Source organism: Aspergillus chevalieri, chromosome 2 (genome assembly GCF_016861735.1).
Source record: "Aspergillus chevalieri M1 DNA, chromosome 2, nearly complete sequence".
NCBI classification, from domain to species: domain Eukaryota; kingdom Fungi; phylum Ascomycota; class Eurotiomycetes; order Eurotiales; family Aspergillaceae; genus Aspergillus; species Aspergillus chevalieri.
The window spans coordinates 251730-271383 of record NC_057363.1 but is presented as its reverse complement, the minus strand read 5'-3'; the positions used below and the strand labels follow the sequence as shown (position 1 = coordinate 271383).

The following is a 19654-nucleotide window of genomic DNA, read 5'->3' as shown; positions in this document are numbered from 1 at the left end:
GTATGATGCATCAATATCTCCATTTCAAGCTCAATAAGGAGGAATGGCGCCAAATTGAGTATCTTCTTTGGGTTACCCAGCCTTTCTTTCAATTCACCACTGCCCTTTCAAAGACAAAGGATGTTACTGTTCATCTGATCTTTGGCATTTACAATAAGCTGTTTGACCACCTTGAGGCATCTATACAGCAGCTTCAGCGCAAGAAAGTCCCCTGGAAGAAGACAATGCTTGATGCACTAGAAGCAGCGCGGTCTAAGCTCTCTGATTACTATGGTAATACAGATAATGAGCTCCATGGTGATATCTTCGCAATTAGCACAATTATGGCTCCATCAAACAAGCTTCAGTTCTTTTCCACTAAGGATTGGGAGGATGATACAATTGACTATTGTGCACGATACCGCAATAGCCTTGACAACTATCTTGAGCGGTATAAAAAGCAGCTTTCTGATAAGCACATACTGTCAATGCATCAACCATCTACAAGCCCTACTTCTGAGCTTGAGATGCTACTTAACTCTACAACCCCCAGATCTCAGCATTCACAAACAAGAAAGAATAATGATGAGCTTACACAATATCTAGAGAGAGGTCAGTGCTTATTTTATGTCTTGGATGATTATGACTAACACTAATAGCAGGTCTTGTTTATACTCCTCCAAGACTCTTCTGGAAAGAGCATGAGCTTGAATTTCCAGCACTATCAAGCCTTGCTCGGGATATCCTTTCTATCCCAGCTAGTGGTGCTGGTGTTGAGCGCCTCTTTAACTCTGCTCGTGATATCTGTCATTATCGTCGAGGAAACCTCAAATCTGATACAATCAAGGATCTGATGATGTATATGTGCACATCAAAGTTTGAGATTAAACAAGAGGAGCTAGATTTGATAAAAGAGTATCTCTCAGCTGGTGAAATTACAGGCATTGAGGAGGAAAAAGCCCTCTCTCAGCCCCAGGAAGATTTGGAACCAATAAGCGACAATGAGGAAGATGATATACTATATAACTCACAGCCTGCAGCACCTAGTGAGCGTGCCCTAGGGAAACGATGCAGAAGCATTTCTTCTGAGCCAAGGGATGAGATAGACCATGAGCTTGATGATGATGATGGTGATCATCCTCTACCTAATATACCAGAAGAAAAGAGTAGTATGCAGGCACGTTCAAGAAGAGTTCGGAAACAGCCAAAGATGCCAGCTGGCTTTGAAATTGATAGATACTAGTTCCTATTAGAAGAATTACAATAAATTGAGTTATGACAAAAGTTCTCTTCGATCCAATATCAACAAATGTGAATTATTCAACCAGTAGACTTTCTTACAACTACAATACCATTTAATACTGCCAAGGATCGCATAAATTATGTAGACACAGATTCGTCAAATTTGCACTGTTTACATATCCACATGGATATCCAAATCCACATGCGGATAGCAAATGCTATCCAAATCCATATCCGCACGGATATGAGGATGTCAAATGCTATCCAAATCCGCAAATTTGCGGATTTGGATATGTATAATTTGGATATTTTGCGGATCGTGTCGCAGTCTAGTTAATGCTATGGGGTGGGCTCTGCCTCCGTGCATTTGTTACAGACCTTGTCGTATCAGCCTCACGTGATGATACCAGGTTAGGAGGGAATCATTGGATAACAGTTATTAGTGGATATGCAGGAGAGAACAGGGATCAGACTGATATTTGACGGCCATGTCACGTGATCGGCATATCAGTGATATGTTTCCGCATAGCGATGATATGAAACAACATAGCAGGGCTACGAAATACCATATCAGTGATATGAAGCGACAGATCACTGATATGATCGGAAAGGATATATAAGGACGCTCACTCATGTACTTAGTTTAGTCCTTCGCGATCAATTTTACAAGTCATTCAGCATTGGTTACCTTCTAGTTTCTGACTCGTCCGCACTTAACCAACAACCCAGTATACGTACTCGGTTGGCCTTGTTTCTCTATTCGTTACCTTTATCGTTTCTACTTGTTGACTATCTTACGGAGCCTGGAGGGGGCGACATACCCATCAACGCATACGACATACCGAACCGGACCCGGAGGGGCATTGAGCATACAATTACTTGGAAGACACTTAGGGTAAGTGTCCAGTCTCGAAATACAACTAACTAGAACCCTAGGTACGATACGAGAGAAGCCAGGTTGTGACAGCATTGTATTCAAGGGCAAGTCTCATATACAGGCTTGGTATGAGGACAATGCTTTACCATCAGATTGGCGGATTGAACTTAGTGAGAATGGATGGACAACAGATCAAATTGGTCTCTCCTGGCTTCAAAATATCTTTATTCCATCAACAAATGGCTGTACTAAGGGAACATATCGTCTGCTTATTCTTGATGGTCATGGAAGCCACTTAACGCCACAATTTGATCAGATGTGCAATCAGAATAATATTGTGCCAATTTGCATGCCTGCACATTCATCTCATCTTTTACAGCCTCTTGATGTTGGCTGTTTTGCAGTCTTGAAGCGCACTTATGGCCGCTTGGTGGAAGAGAAGATGCGGCAGAGGATCAATCATATAGACAAGCTTGATTTCCTTTCAGCATATCCACAGGCCCGTAAGGAGGCCTTTAAGATGGATAATATCAAGAGCGGCTTCATGGCAACTGGCCTGGTTCCATACGATCCAGAGAGGGTGTTGACACAACTCGATATATATTTGAAGACTCCTACACCCCCTGGGAGCCAATCCACCAACTCTGACCCGAAAACACCTCATAATCTCAAGCAACTAAAGAAGCAAGAATCCACTGTCAAAAAGCTATTGAGACAGCACAGCAATAGCCCCCCAACTCCTGCAAAGGCTGCTATGGATCAAGTTTTCCGCAGTTGTCAAACGGCCATGAATAGTGTTGCAATTCTGGCAAAGGAAAACCATGATTTGAGGGCTGCGAATGAGAAACAGCAGCAGAAAAGAAAGCGCTCTCATAGACAGATAGCCTATACAGGGGGCCTTTCTATTCAGGAAGCCCAGGGTATCATACAAAGTGAGAACGATGCCCAGGAAGCCTCTACTACTATACCTGTCGGAGCTGCTTCGGCAGCAAACCAACCACCTGTACGGGCACCACCACGGTGCAGTGATTGTCGTATCATTGGGCATAGAAGACTGCAGTGTCCTAATCGCAATAGAGCTTAGTTTTTGTAATAAATGCCATTTTTTGTTGTGTTATTGACTTAAACATTTTGACCACCGTCGGGAGGTGGCCCGCTCGGTTGGGTGGCCCGCTCGGTTGTGGATTACGTTATTTACGAATCTGAATCAGCGAGTTATGCATCACATGACAGCCTGAATGTAGTTAATTTAGCGAGAATTGTGCAAATGCGGATACCATGCGGATATCCGCATCCTATCCACGCGGATTTGGATTTGGATTTGGATACCTGAGTCATATCCAAATCCGTGCGGATTTGGATGTGGATAGCAAAGTGGTATCCGCGGATGAGGATATGTCGCAGTCTAATCCAAATTGTAAGCGTAAAGCTTACATGTATAGACCTCGCCAAAACCTTAAAAAGGGTGAGAGTTTTGGACCCTCCACCTGACCCTCAAGCGGGTCACCCGTTTTTTCCTCAACCTCACCTGACCTGGTGCAGGTGGAAGGTTGGGTGAGGGCTGCCCTCCTCACCCATCAAGGACCCTCAATTGCATAATCTTTCCTAATTGGGATGCATGAAATTGCTGACTTAGTATAATAAGTTACTGTTATTTACACTTGTTTTGGTAATAACCACTACCAATTCCATGTAAAATGCTCAGTTCTGAGGAAATTTTACGAAATTGGTCTGCATCTGGGTTCCTTCAAATACCAAATCATGTGTTTCTTATGAACTGGAAGCTTCAAATATACTGATGGCTTTATTTTTACACAGTGGCAGTTGAATCTCAGGTATCAAGGTGGGAGCTGGATTACCAGGCCTACCTAACTCAGCCAGACTTAGTACTGAAGGCAGTGCAATTCATGCTTGAGACAGGCCTTCTAGGCCAGTTTCAGACTCCACCAACCACATACAGAGTCACAACAACAGACTTGAGGCAACTGGCAGCATAGCGCAGCTGAGGTTACACGCTTGCAGAAGTAGGGAAGGAAATGAGATAGTATCCAACAAGCCCATGGATCTTCATCGCCATGGGAACAGCAACATGAAAACCAGCAGCATGGGATATAACATGCAGAATAAGATATCAGGATATGCATAGAAAGGCGACAATGTACATAGTGATCACCATTACAGCGGCTTACCTGGTCGCCCCACAGGACCTTCTGCCACCTGGCCTACAGGGCTGACAGACGCGTGTATGAATAATAATAATAATAAACTCTCAAACCAAGAAATCCAGGCTGAAAATGAAGAGAAGGTATTACAGACACAGGTGAATTTTGATCCAATTAGTGATGATGAAAAGTATTATGCACTCTCTCCCCAATATCAGCCTGCCCCTGAGGTGAGTCAATGTAGGCTAGGTAAACGTCAAATAGTGTTGTATCTGAGCATGAGGATCAGTGTTCTAATGAGCTGGGCAATGACAATGTTGACTTTCCATTATCTGATACTCAATTGCAGACATCAGGCTGAATTTGGAAGTGATCAGAGTTTCTAGATGCATATGAGGTTGGTCGTTGATAGCTATGGAAGAAGTATCAGCTTCATAATTTCATTTTCCAATAGAATGTTCTGATATCCTGGTTTTTACCTCTACGCTTAGTGTGTAAAGTGAATACCAGAAAATACAGTCTAATACTGCATAAATTATGCAGGTCATGAGACCCTATGTTTGTCCTGTTTGTCCACCCTGGGGGTGACTCTTCGTCATCTGCGGGTCGGCAATTCCTGGGCCCGCCTTGTAGGTGAGAGGTTTGGACCCTCCACCCGCAAAATTGAGGGTGGAGGGTCACCCGTTGAGGGTCACCCTCAGGATCTGGCGAGGCCTATACATGTATAGACCTCGAAATGATGCGGTTCCGGTTCTAAGGTCTGGAACCACAAACCGCCAAGAGAACCGCTAAAAGATCCGCCAACAGGTATAAGGTGTATAAGTAAGGGTTTATAAGCACAATATTTCCTAATTAGGATAGTTTATGATTGTTTATACCTGGAAAATCTAGGCCGGTCTTGGCCGCTCCATTTCGAGGTCTATACGTGTACCATAATCAAGTACAAGTATTGATATAATGGTATAACTAGCTTGTGATATCACATTGATCCAAATTGTAAGCGTAAAGCTTACACCATAATCAAGTACAAGTGTTGATGTATTGGTAATGATGAGCTTTAGATTCTGTAATCAATCAATTACCTGCCATCCCTCAGTAGATCTTCTTATACGGACAGTATTATCTATCCAGTTTTATTGATAGTATATACCGTTCAATCAAGGTCTTGACAGATTTACGCAAACATCTTTATTTTTACGTCCTTCTTCTAAAACTTTGCTGTACCCTCTTGCCCTCAATCATTCATCCGCAGTGTTTACAAAGATGCCTGAAGATAACAAAGAATTGTTACTAGGCGATGATCCAAACAAAATCCTGCCTAGAATCTCCGAGAGCCTAGATGAACAAGGAGAAAGAGGCTTTTTAAACACGACAACATCAAGACAGAAACCGAAAATACACCAACTCTTTACTCTCAAAATTCTCTATCTACCTCCAATTGCTATTTATCTCTTCCTTTCCGTTATTCTGGCGCGGAAGGCAAAGGACCAATGTATACATGGCCCAGCGCTAGTAAATTGTAGGTATCATTCAGCGATTTCAAGTCCCTTGTTTCCTTTTATCAACTAGCTCTACAGTGGTAATCTAATGCTGACAAAAAAAAAATCGATATTTAGCACCCGCACAAGAAGCTATAGTTTACGAGAGGAAGTCGTTCGAATTGGGAGGTCACTTCTATGGAGCATTCACAGGGGAGCCTAGCGAGGAGGTTGACAAAAGATGGAATGAACTACTTCAGTGTAAGAAAGATCAAGTATTTTATGTTTTCTTGTTTATTTTAACAGGGTTAATATAGATCAAAATATCCGGATACCAGATGATCTGGTCAACAGTCTTGGCAGAACAGATCAAACAGTCGAGATACCAGGTAGCGGATATGTCGGCACACTCAATGTCTTCCATGAGCTACATTGCTTGGTAAGTGTGATATATAATATCATTAGTTATCTTGCCTGTTATTCTGGTGGAAACACTAACCAAACGTCCAGAAATGGTTATATCGAACCCTCAATTTCGAGTATTATTTCCCCAACCTTACAAGCCACGAGAGGGATTTGAATCGCATACATACTTGTAAGAAAGCTAATTCTAATTTTCACCTTTTTTTGGGATGGGGGCCTGGTTCTGACTACGATTGTTATAGCGCATTGCTTGGACATGATTCGACAAGGTGTCATGTGCCGAGCAGACATCCAAGTCTTGACCTACAAATGGGTTCCCGATGGTCTCATGCCAGCAGCTAACAAATCTTCTCCTCATGAATGTGTTGATTGGGATAAATTATTCCAGTGGGCAAAAGAGAATGCAGTGGATGTGTTTAAGCCAGGATTACTTGTTCATCCCACGAAAGGTTAGTCACTCTTTTGTCTAATGTAAATTAGTTAAACTATCAGTGTAACTGATTAGGAATCCCCTCAATTCACAGGTCCTGTTTTCCCAAACGGAAGACACAAAGACGACCTTCCGCGTATTCCCATTCAGATCGGCCATTCTAAAGAGATTTGATGAGGGATACTCTGACTTCTGTCAACTTCCATGTAGACTGACCGTTAGGATGGGGTATCCCATTAAAATCGGGATGACCTTTCCGGCAAAAATGGGAGATGAGAATATCCCTCCAACGAGTGAATGGGAGTGGAATTTTCCCATACATGACATTCATGTCATGGAACATGAAGACTCGCTTGCCGTATAGAATGTTTGATTACTTTGGCCTGTTTGACGCAGGATATTCACTGAGTCTCGTTTAAGTCCCGCGCGCACACACTAGATAACTCGCCGCTGACAAGCCTACCTCTCTCCTTTTTTTCCTGATGCTAGAATTTCGTGAGATAGTCTACTAATGGATTTATATTGAACGGGACCATCACAATTTATAGGATGGGATTATCCTATGTAGAGAGATACTCTCTTGATGATGCTCATGTAATTGAGGCCCGAGACATGCTATGTCTCGAAATAGATCAAGTTCCATTCAATTCAATTGACGGTGCACGATGGAAGCGTCAGAAAGCAATCCTATATAAGCGAATTATAGGCACCACCTTCGTACCAGTATTCCACTCAATGATTATTGCCCAGCAGTAGCGGCACGGCGCCAATTGCAATTCATTTATGGCGTATCCTCTGCTGAGGACCGATTACGACAGTCAAAGCCCTCCTGGACTTGACCCCATAGGGTGACTACATCAGCATGCTGCAAGAATTTGAGAGGTTATACATGAAACTTCAATCATATGGAATGATGTTTGATACGTTTATCTATGATTTTGGTGCTTGTTTTCTTGATGATTGGCGGAAAGAATATGTACGTAAGGTCTTACATGCCTGGTTCGAATGGTCAAATGAAACACACGACATGTCACGGGCTCGGAATAGTAGATAATAATGAATCGATGTTCCTAGGTAAACTATTGTAGCCATCGACGAGAATATCGAATCTGGGGAGAAAGGAGAAAAGGGAATCTATCTAGACGATGGGCGGTCTTTAATGACATCTGAGCGCTAAGGCTTAAGCCCTTGTTTGCTCAGATTGCTTGTATGGCCTCGTTTGACATATTGACGCTGTTTGTCTATATCAGCTGTTTGTATAGCGTTGAGCCGTCACAACGCAATACTTGTATAAACTTCTGGAACTGTGGATGCTCCACAATTTCAAATGGAAGCCATAGAACAGCAATTGTATTGATGAGCTCTTCTTCCCAGACTACTCATCCCGTACCCCCTTTTTGAATTGAGATTAGAAAATAATAGGGAGTACAATAAGCAAAATGAAGGGTCAGCCTGTACAGAATTTTACATGCCCATTAAAATACCCAAGGGCAAGAATGCTTCTTTTCTTATTACCTTACCATGTTCTTAAGCACCATCAGCTTCTAAGAGCACCCTATTACTGTTCATATCATTGGATAGGGATTGTAGCTTAGTACTCTATGGCTTGACTGACTGGTTTACAGGTTCGGCACTATTGCGAGATCCCAGGGTGTGACACATTGCTGCTATTCAATAAAGGTTAATACGTTAATTAGCCGTGCGATAGAGCTGCCATCTCGTCCCCATATGTGTTTTTACCGACCTTTAAACAAGTATATCTCTATTGAAGAGTGAAAAGGCTACCTCCAAGTCGTCGTATTGAAATAAACCATCTACTGAAAGTGATTATCGCTTAATCATAGACTAAACAGTCTCGATCTTAGTGAGAGAAGCTCAAAACTGTTCAATGCCCTCAGAGCTTCCCCAGCCATACACATACATCACCTTGGGAATCACGGCTGACGAAGAATTGAATTGAATCGAGATATTCGTCGATATATCCAGAAACGCAAACCACAGACTCACCTTCGCCGACTTCAAGGACACTCTGAGCCTCCGTATCCCCACACCCCCGTACCAGATCTCGAATCCATCCATGCGGTCCCAGGCCCAGACGACGACCTTGGTGATAGGACCGTGTTGCTCGGCGAACCCACGGTTATTAAAGTGTTCCATACTGCTGACAATACCGACACCCATGGTTTCGGTTGTATTGCAGGCGACATTCCGAGAAATGGGGTCGTAGTGACCGCCGTTATCATTGATAAACTGGGGCCACTGCAGCGACGGGGCGAGAAGGTCTTTGATCTGCTGCTGGTGGATTGCATCGGCCCGCAGTTCAGTCCACCCATACACGAGGTTGGACGATCAATGGCAGCCGAGCTGAGAATGTGGTACTGTTAATATCGTCTAATCTCAATAAGGAAAGGAGGGAACTCAGAAGTGTTGTTATTAACAATTGCTGCTTCTTTCTACAAATCGTCGATCATCAGTTCTCTGGTCGAGGGCATTGCCTATTCAATAATTCAACATTGCACATCAGCGTGGCACTGCTGCTTACATGTATAGTGTCTGATTCAGGCGACAAGAATATTCGGTCCAGTACTTTTGATAACCTGTACGAACAAGTCTGTGATAGTTTGCCCGCAGCTTGCATTTGCGAATGGTACTCCTGACCGATTATTTACAGCGTTTCCTACCGCAGCTGAGGATGAGGTTCGTTTCTGAAATATGACAGCAGAGTAGGATGATGGAATGGTGCCTGCACATACAGAACAATGCGTAGAAGTTAGAAAACGAAGCAATTCAAGCAGTGGGAGATTCAGAGATTTAGTAAACATGTCCAGCATTGTCAACATAGCCCTGCTAAGTTGTGGCGCAGCAAGGCGAATTTCAAACTCGCAAAGCGTGACCAATTGTTCTTGTTATACTTCGAATTATCCAGATAGGCCAAAATTGATTGCTTTTCAGCTATTTGAAAGGTATAATGATAATGTCCCAGAATGCGAATGTTATAGTGACTCTCGACCGGTATAGGGCTCCAGACTTGAATGTCTTGGCACAGCGCGTTCCATTTATGTCGGCGATCACAAACAATTCAACACATTAACAACAGTTTAACGACTAATATGGACTCAAACCAGAAAAAAAAGTAAGTGACTGCTAGCTCACTAACGCTTTTTATTTTGATGCTAAAAAAATAGGACATTTTCTTCATTACCAATCGACTGTTGGTTAGGCGTCTTAAACTATCTAGATGAATTGAGCGATCTTGCGATCTCGCATTGATTTCGGCAGTATCGCGGGATCTTCATGCATTGACTATACCCTTGCTATACAAAGACATTTCTTGGGAGTGGGATTCTGTTCCCCTATCTCGCATCTTACGTCTTTTTCGGACGGTCATTCAAAATCCAAATCTGCCCCCCCCCCCAATTTATACAACACGTCACCCTTTTGTCTGCACAGAAGAATGTGGAACAGCACAATTGGAATAATGAAAAGGTCAAAGACAAATATCCAAATTCAATGATGCCATTGAAGTCGCACAAGGAGTGATTAAGAAGGCCAAATTTCCTGAAGAAGCAATTCCAAAGTGGAGCAGTGCCATTGAGGAAGGCAACACCTATGCACTAGTTGCTATTCTTCTCTCCCAGCTACACAATTTGGTATCTGTTCAACTTGACTATACCTTTGTGTGGCAGTCAGGCTTCCCTGGCCTAATGTTAAGACATGCCCTGTTCTCCGCCCCAAATGGTACAATGTCAAAATTCGCCCATCTTGCTACAGTCGAGTATGGCAGCAATGTTCCTCTTTCTGAGGAGGAGGAGCCGCTGTATGAACATTATCCTGAAGGCTATCCTTCTTGCGACCCGAGCCAATTCATGGCGTGGTTCCACTTACCATCTGTTGTGTCTATTTCAATATGGCTACAGAATTTCCAGGATACTATCACCTCCCACAAACAACTCGAACAAGTACATATGTTGGTGCTTGCTCGCTCAACTCTTGCTGATCAGGAAGTTATGATCTGCTGCAACACACACCCAACCTGAAATCCCTCCACTTGGGCTTGGCATACAAAACCTCACCAGCGTTGGATAACACATATATCCTTCTTGATGCTTTAGAGTCTCTAAGCCACACAGTTGAGGCGCTATCAATGGGCGTGGAATACTACCCCTTCTCTTGCGGGAACTACGCGTTAGACTACAACGATTGGGGGAATAGAGAGGCGTTCCAAGGCTTTCTAAAAATGTTTCCCAGAATACACTCTGCAGAAGTCCCAATAACAGTTCAATAAGGTGTCTTTCCTGAAGAAGCACCCGATATCGAGACTGTCTTACCCAGTTTTCTAGAAGAGTTATGTTTGCAATGGGATAGTCAGGAAATGATGGGGCAGACATGGGATTGGGAGACAAATCTGCTTGACCGTGTACAAGAATTACTCGTGGACCTGAGATCTCACTCGCCAAGGCTCAAACGGGTTGTGATACGCCAGATGGCGTGGTTTTCCGGATCAGCGTGGGGATTTTGAGAAGGAGCGGCAGGAAATGAAGGCCGACTGTGCTCTGGCTGGAATTGATTTTCATGTGGTTTTTGACTGGTTATCTCCGGGGCTGTGGACTGAACGGGATTAGACAAGTCTAGATGAATTGTATCCACCAAGGATATTTTTTTTTGGAGGGCAGGGCTCGCCAGGTCGCCAGGTAGCGCTCGCCAGGTGGCATCACAGGTAATTACTGGTAATGACTGGTATTGAGATGGTAGGCTACTAAGCGCGGGGTTCAATTAAGGTCGCCAGGTCGGTGATTCGACTGCTCTTGAGCTCGCCAGGTGCGACAGCTTTATATGCGTTGTGCGTTACCAGAGCCTACCAGATGCTACCGGTGATTCTAGTAATATCCGAATGACATTGGTAGCGCAAGTAATATTACGACCTGTCGAACTACTGAATTTACATGTAATAACAAGATTTCAAGTCCATACCATCACTTGGATTACAAGACAATACCAAAATCTTGGTCCTAGTAATATAGCAGTAGCTACTGGTAAGTGGTAATAGTTACTCTACAAACATCCTTGCAAAAAATAATGTGTTGACATGGATATACAGATATATATATCAAGATTGTTCAATGAATATATACACATATTTGTGGGCATACAATGAAATTTGAGTACTATCTGGTTCTGATGGTATCTGGTAGTTACTGGTTATCGCCGTTAGAGCTTGAATGCAGGCGGGCGCCAACATGCTGCTGACTGCAGGCTCTGTAGTCTGTGTCTGTCGGCTGTTACCAATACTTACCAACAGCCATCGCCCATCGGCCACTAGCAGCATTTACCAAGTTAATTAGGAGCAAACGCACAGCGCCATCAGGGTCAATGGGAGAGTTAAGGGAACAAGCAAAGCCCACGGTGCTCACCAGGTGGCGGTATTCAGAAGCAACTGGTAATTACCAGTCCCTTTTGTTTTTTACACATAAAAAACGATAAAATACAAAAAATACAAAATTACGACCTGGCCAGCCTTCTTACTGAACCTAATACAATCTTAATCAGCAAAATTATCTATAGAATCATGGTACCTTACGAGAGGGTAGGTGGCATCGACTCGTAAAGCGGGTCCCGCCACGCGCAAGTCACCTGACCATGTGGAATTTGTTTATACCGCTAGTAAGTAAAATATTTAAATACCTGTAAATCCTTTGAATTTCACTCCTTAATTTCTTCTTCTTCCTCCCGAATTCTCGATTTCTAGTTCTTTAAGTACTTAGCAACTACTCAGCCACTACTTGCAATGGAGAACACATTCATTTCTGAAGATCCTGGTTTTATCTTACAAGATGATCTATTTAGATCAATTGAAACCGACTTGAGTCAACCCCAGCAGGAGGTATATTATCTGTACTAGTTCCTAACTACTTTGACATTAATTGCTAACTAGATAGAAGGAAGAAAATATTCTTATTCAGCTAAGTGATGCCTCAACGAAGCCATTGAAGGTCCTTAAATTAGAATATACAAGTGATCTTCCGGAATATCCATCTACTGATCCTAATGGATATGGGTATGTTATAAATGTGCCGCCGAATCAGCAGAGGGAAACTGTAGAGGACATGGTTAACAGTGTAAATATTTCACAAGTACCTTACAAGCACTTGGTAAGCAGATACTAAGCACTTTATAGATTCAGTACTGTGTTCGACAAAATTATCGCAACCGGCCTTCCAGCCATTCTTCATTCCTAGGAACATCATATACTAGCTCCTCTTATAGATGTTCTGGTATAAAGATCTGTGAATATGCCGGTATACAACTGAAAAATATGCATCACACTCATGTTACAGATGATTTATGGACAATTTTGCAAGATATTCGACAGCGCATTCATGAGATGGAAAGAGATACAACCAAAGATGCTGCATATAGGTAAGAAGTACTTATCAAGCATTCCGTTATCAAGTATTAACTACTTATGATTCAATAGATTTTATCGATCAGCAAAAAATCTCTTTAAAAATCAACTATCTTGTTATCACTTTCAGAATTCTTGCCAGCCTAAGTTAACCCAAAGCTCCATTCCGGTAATTAATTATCCTAAGTGCTTATGGACTGCTTATTATAGTTGCTAATCAATTATAGAATCCTCTAGGTGGTTTCGATTTCTATGTTAGATGCATCAATGCACCATCAGACCCTGCAGGTCATTATACCTATAGAGTTCCAAAGAATGGCTCAGTGCACCTTCAGTTTCTTGAGGGATTGTTGAATAATGAAATTATTATGGATATGGAAGAGTGCGGTGCTGTTGAATCAATCAAGTCAAAGTCACTGTATTGTGGTAAGTGCTTATAAAATACTTAAAAACTGCTTGCTAAGTACTTATTGTCTCCAGCATATGATCATCCTCAGGGACCTGGAAAATTAGTACATGCTAAATGTAATGTGACTTTCCATTGGTTAATTCCCACTGATTTAAGTCAAAATCCATATTTTGTCTTTATGTCTCATGGTGTTCATACACATGTTCCTCCACCTCCACGAAAGGCACCTGCAAAAATTATGAATGGAATTCTGCAATTGATAAATCAGGCTCGGAGCCCAAGCTTGACACTGGGTAAGTGCTTCCTAAGTGCCTGATAAGTACTTAATGAGTGTTGATAAATGGCTTTAGGTACATTTCTTAAAAGTCCAGCATTACAATCATTCTGTGCTGAGCATAATTGCCATACAATTCAGCAAATTCATGAGAGTTTCTCAAATATGGACCCAATTCAAGCTGTCATTCGAAAACAAAGACTTCTCCATTATCCAGCTGGTCAGAATGTCAATGGTGTAATGTTCGAATTAGGAAAGAACAAAGATCTTCAGGTAAGTACTTCATAACTGCTTGTTCAGTACTCTATAACTACATAATAACTTATCAATTTTTAACATTTAGGAGTACATACATGAAGTTTATCAACAAAATGATCAGATCATGATAATATGCATTCTGAAAGAGCAAGCTGAATTACTTCATACATTATCTTCTATAGAGATTGATATGTCATTCAAACGAGTACAATCAAAAGAGATGAAGGAGGTGGTATTTGCCACATATTTAGCAGATCAGAAAAAGAGTAAGTAAGAGTACTTTTCAACCACTTACTAACCACTTACTAACTGCTGGCTAATTAGTTATGACTCTTTGTCGTGTCTTTACAACTGAAGACACTACAGAGGGCTATTATATCTTATTCAAGAAGATCTATCATATTGTGTATAAGTTGACAGGCAAGAGGATTACCTTTCGTGCCCTACATGGTACTGGTCTTCATGCTCTGGTAATGGATATGGACAATAAGCAAATTGAAGGTATCTAATAGGCACTCCCTGGCCATTTCACAATCAGTTATCAAGCAGCGGCTAACTAATTGGCAATAGGATTGGCTCAGTTTCTAATGGAGATTGATCCAGACCACCATTCACGTATATGGCTTCTAAAGAATGTTCTTCTTCTATGTCGAGTTCATTTCCTACGAGGGATTCGTGAAACTCTTCAAACTCATTCTCTTAATCCATACATCGGGACACGCATGGCTGCGCTTTTAGAATGTGAGTCTGAAGAGGACTATCATAAATGGTGTGATCTGTTAATCAGTAAGTACTTTCTTACTAACTAATTCAAATGCAAATTTTGAATAGTTAATAACTAACTATTTATAGAACATGAACATCCTGCAATTCAGAACTGGGCTCGTCATAAAAAGAGTGCGGTAATTGCAGCAGGTCTCAATAAGTATTGTTCTCTTATACCACATCATATCTTTGATATGGTGCGAAAGAGTACTAATGCTGTTGAACAAACTCATAATAAATCCAATCGTCGTGGAAAGCAATTGACATTGCTTCAAGCAATTCTTGAGTATGTACCTAATAACCACTTGTAAAGCACTTACTAACCACTCATTAAATACATCTAGATCATTGAAGCTAGATATACAGGACGTGCAGCAGAATCGAAGCTATAATTCATATGGTCTTCGACACCGCTATGCAACTCAAACTTTGGAGGCTAGCTTTCTAAGACATATGGCACGATCTGGTATGTATTTATTGTTATAGCTTGAAACCCCAATTGCAAGTGCTTGAGAAGCACATATAAACTGATTAACTCTTATAGAATCAGCTCGACAAACAGAATCTAACTCACCTGAGTTGAATATACAAGATCAAGATCAAGATCATATTTTCTTTCCCTCATCTAGTAGCGGAAGACCATTGCAACGAACTCCAAGTCGAAGGGGGAGCATGAGCCGGCGAGGGAGCTCTCGAGCTAGATCAAGGTAAGATCTATCTTAAATAGTCCTTAACTATTTGACAGCTACTTATAAAGTACTTACTAACTGCTTTATCTTTCTAGCTCATCCCAAGTTAGTCTCCAACGAGTTGCTACAGCTAATTCACATGAGCAATATCAAAATACAGAGCTACAGAACCTGGAGGAGGAATTGAAGATAAACAATCTAAAGGCCGAATTACTTGCAAAGCAGATTGAAATCAAGAAAAGAGAACGTGAGCTACGTGAGTTAGAGTTAGAAAATGGAGGACAGCATTAATCATTAATACATATATTTATGTACTTAATAACTGTTTTTTTAAGTAGTTGTAACTGAGCTTCCAGATAATCACTATATACGGGAACCGGAGAGATATATATACTATAAGTACGCTTTCCCTACACATACACATACACATACGTAAGCCGTCAAACTGCTGAATAGCATTAATAATTGTTTTGCAAATATTTATTAACTAATTTAAATTATAATCAATGCTTAAGCAGTAATCTCAAGTCTGTTTTAAAGCACTCATATTAGCCAGCATCGTAGTTGGCAATAGGTATGGTAAAAGCTCTGAAATTTAAATAACGGTAAGAATATTACACAATGAAGTTACGTGTGGCGCTTGCGTGCACGAGCCATATTCCACACGCCTGACTGGCCTTGGCACGCTAGTGCGTGGCGTTAGCTTTTAGCGTGTCGAACCCAACTACTTTCTGGTACCTTACTGGTAGACACTGGTAACGACTAGATATGGCGACCTGGCGAGCTCCACCTGGCGACCTGGCGAGCCCTAGACTCTTTTTTTTGCGCTGACCTTTACGGCGTACTCGCTGCTACGTATCGCCCGGAAAAAAACTGGCCCGAGTACTTCATCACAAAAAGCAAAACTCGGTTTTTACAACTAGAATGTGAGTACCTGTGAAGTCGACGCCGAAAATGACCGCCAGTGAGGCCGTTTACGGCGTCATTTCCACTCGGCGTTTCAGCGACCTGTTGCTGCTTTAACCATTCACACATGTGATGTGGCCACTATTCTGCACCCGCCAAGCCCATTTCATAGCACCGCACCCCGTGCTGTTAATTTACCCTGCGAACCTCTTCGACTCATGATCGAATCGCCGCCGAAAATGGCTTCCCTCGCTGCCAAATACAGCTGCTCTCTGATTCCTACGGGCTTTCCCGGGCGACCGTATAAAATGTCACTTTCTCTCCTTCCCTGGTCTCCTTTTTCTGGCCATCTCTCCGTCTCTCGTCACGCCTCTCGACGAATTCTCCTTTCCAACCCAGCATCAACTGTTGCGAGCACTGCCTTCAAAACTCCCTTTTTCTATCTTCATATTATATCTGTTCGTCTCAATGACGCCGCCTCCTCTTCCTCCTGCGAACCCCGACGAGCACCAGTACTGGACCGATCCTATCCTGTGCGAGGAGACTCGGACCAGACTTGAGCATTTCCGAAATCTGGGATGGCTTCCTCCTAACTACAAGCCCAAGACACTTGAAGGTCTTGCAGTTGTCGAACGGTACTGGCGAAGGCACGTCATCCCTTCACTTTCACAGTGGACCTGAGGATGTTTCAATAAAACTAACAGCCTGCAGATATTGTGCACATTCAAACGAGGACTATGTGGAATATCTACTCTCGGAAGATAAAGCCATCTATATGAACTTTCTTGACTGGATGTCAAGGACCTCGCGCGAGAAAAGACTTCAGACCTATGATGAATATTGGCGGCGCTTGTGCCAATATTTTGGTTTGTTTGCCCGCCAGCCTGTAAATCATCATGTTCATGAGCAGATGCGACGAGTATGTTTAAGCTTCCTGTTCCATTCTTATACCTGGATACTCAATAGACAACAGTACCTTGAACAAGTTTTCCCTGCAGAGCGCAAGATCAGTTGGTGCGTGAAAAAGAAAAGCACGCTGGACATAGATGATTTCTGTGTCCTTTTACACCATCACTGGGTCCATTCTTCTTTCTTCCGTCATGGGAGCATGATTATCCAGCAAGCTGTGATCATGCTTTGGTCCTCCATCACAGGGACTTGACCAGGCGTGCTACTTCCGCAGCGTGATGCTACAAATGATCCCAATCCATCGCAAGATGGCTCGCTTTTATTCAGTCCAAGAAAGCGCAAGCGGGGTGATTCATTTAAGAGTGATCTTCCTCAACGGATTTCGTCCGATGACCTTCCCAACACTATATGTTACAGGGATATCGAGCTCTTTTACCTCAGAGACCCAGATGGTGGTCGAGACGTTCTCTGTGCCATCATTGAATTTCATAATCTTAAGGGCCGGCCAGAGGGTGCTGATGGGTAAGTTGTCCTGATTTCTTTGGCAAACTCCAATGTCTACTGACATTGCTGGGACGAAGGACGAAGTTCTTCATGCATGGAGATTATCAATTGGCATATTGTCCAATCGCTCAAATTGTGTCACTGGCCTTCCGCGATGACGCTTTTGAAAACGAGCTGACCTCGGAGTTGATCTGGCGGATTAAGGTTCCGAAGCGTACCAGAGCTCTTCCACTTCGGTGGAAAAAGGATAAGTTGAACCTTCCGCTACTTCGACGTGTGGTTCGAACTCCATATGGCTATGGGGTTCATCCAACACTACCAATGACTTATGACTCGAGCCGGCTGGCACTCAAAGATCTGGGAGAGGACAGAGGATTTGAGGACAACCTAGGTCATTACAACTTCTGACGTTGGACTGCAAATGAAGCCAAAAGTATCTCTGCATGTAACCCTATTGTCCTTCATAGGACCCCTGTGATTCCGATGGATATGGGGGCTTTGGATGAATTGTTGGATTTGCCTAACTTGCTTGGAACAGGCCACTTTACCAGTCAAGAGCGGAAGAGGGTTCTTGGCCAGTCTGGAGACTTTATTTTTGAAAAACATTACCAAGCAGACTTTATCCAGCAAGATCTCCAACATGTGGTCCTCCTTCGGCCCTCTCAGGAGGGGCTCCTTCAGAGAGCAGCGGGCATGCTTAGGAACAGAGATCCTCTGGCCCCTTCCAACCTTACCGACGAGCAGCTACAGGCTATTCGTTGACATCCTGAAATTCTGGAACTCAGGCGAGAGAAAAGGGAGTTAAAGGAAGAAATGCGATCCCGGGCTGGCACCATTCAGAACGCTCGAAATCCTTTCCCTGACCTCTATCAGAGACATGATGAAATCAGCGGGAAGCTCACCAAGTTAAGGAAGGCCATACGGGATAATACTCGGCAGACTGCCAGAAAAGATTATTTCCATACAGCACCTGTACTGGAGATCGACAGACAAATTCAGCAGCTCTTGGGTAAATCTGGTGCAGAAAATTGTGATGCTGACACTACTGAGGAAGGCAATTAACATTGGCAGCCTCCCATCCCGGATTATGTTTTTCCTGAAAGAGCTCGTCTAGTGGAGTCATTCTACGGTCCGGAGGGAGAGTGTTTTGACGAGGATAGACTACTTGCAAAATGTATCCAAGTTACAGAGGACCTGGTCGCACTCTCACACCTCTGTGAACCAAATTGTCAAGGCAAACGAGCCACCTTGGATGGGGACGATGAGCAGAGCGAGAAATCTGAGGAAAAAGAAGCCTTCCTGCCAGAAGAGAAATCCCTGGAGTGTCCCATGGATGTATGCATCATCTGTTGCGGTATATCCCACTGCTCACCTTCTAATCCCCATCCACACAAGTTTCCATTGAAAAGGGAGGATTCTCTCCGTCGTCATCTGATCAGTCACCTTATGAACGCACATGACGGAGTACGCTGCACCTGGGAAACTCGCAGCGAACTCCCTACTTTCATTGATATCGCTGAATTTTTAGCACATGCTGCCAATATTCACCACTATGACCTCCATATCAAGCTGGGATGTATTCCCAGGAGACGACAGCCGTCTCAGGATGAAACACCATCTTTCAGCAGCTCCAGCAGGTCATTAAGATCGAGCCAATCGGCCACTGAGACTCCCGCTTCCTCTGTTGATATTGAAATAGGGAAGATTGACCCACGTTTACTCGCAGCCTCGAATACCAAATACAATGAGACCTGCCGTCGGTCCCAACGATTGAACTCTCATTGATAGTACAAAGCAATGTTATTTATAGTTTGTAGGTAGATCTTGAAGCTTCTCATGTGGCGAAGGCTAGTCCTTAATACAACATTTGCTTTTTTATATAAGATCATGTCACTTAGAAGCAGGCGATGCTCGAGCACTGAAGACAATGCACTACCGGCATGGGC

The 19654-nt window shown here is 42.9% G+C and overlaps 4 protein-coding genes across 4 annotated transcripts; 3 read left to right on the top strand and 1 right to left on the bottom strand.

The window, feature by feature from the left end:
- Positions 1-467: 467 nt before the first annotated feature.
- Positions 468-1222, top strand: ACHE_20104A (uncharacterized protein; the record flags this gene model as incomplete). Its single annotated transcript, XM_043284369.1, has 2 exons — positions 468-591; positions 642-1222. The coding sequence occupies 2 exons, from the start codon at positions 468-470 to the stop codon at positions 1220-1222; spliced, it is 705 nt and encodes a 234-aa protein (XP_043133168.1).
- A 7244-nt stretch (positions 1223-8466) lies between these two features.
- Positions 8467-8772, bottom strand: ACHE_20103S (uncharacterized protein; the record flags this gene model as incomplete). The annotated part of the gene is made up of 1 exon (XM_043284368.1): positions 8467-8772. The coding sequence occupies one exon, from the start codon at positions 8770-8772 to the stop codon at positions 8467-8469; it is 306 nt and encodes a 101-aa protein (XP_043133167.1).
- Positions 8773-15372: 6600 nt separating this feature from the next.
- ACHE_20102A (uncharacterized protein) lies at positions 15373-15680 on the top strand (the record flags this gene model as incomplete). The annotated part of the gene is made up of 2 exons (XM_043284367.1): positions 15373-15407; positions 15485-15680. The coding sequence occupies 2 exons, from the start codon at positions 15373-15375 to the stop codon at positions 15678-15680; spliced, it is 231 nt and encodes a 76-aa protein (XP_043133166.1).
- Positions 15681-16763: 1083 nt separating this feature from the next.
- ACHE_20101A (uncharacterized protein) lies at positions 16764-18116 on the top strand (the record flags this gene model as incomplete). The annotated part of the gene is made up of 5 exons (XM_043284366.1): positions 16764-16942; positions 17007-17214; positions 17269-17309; positions 17532-17726; positions 17786-18116. The coding sequence occupies 5 exons, from the start codon at positions 16764-16766 to the stop codon at positions 18114-18116; spliced, it is 954 nt and encodes a 317-aa protein (XP_043133165.1).
- Between the last annotated feature and the right edge of the window lie 1538 nt (positions 18117-19654).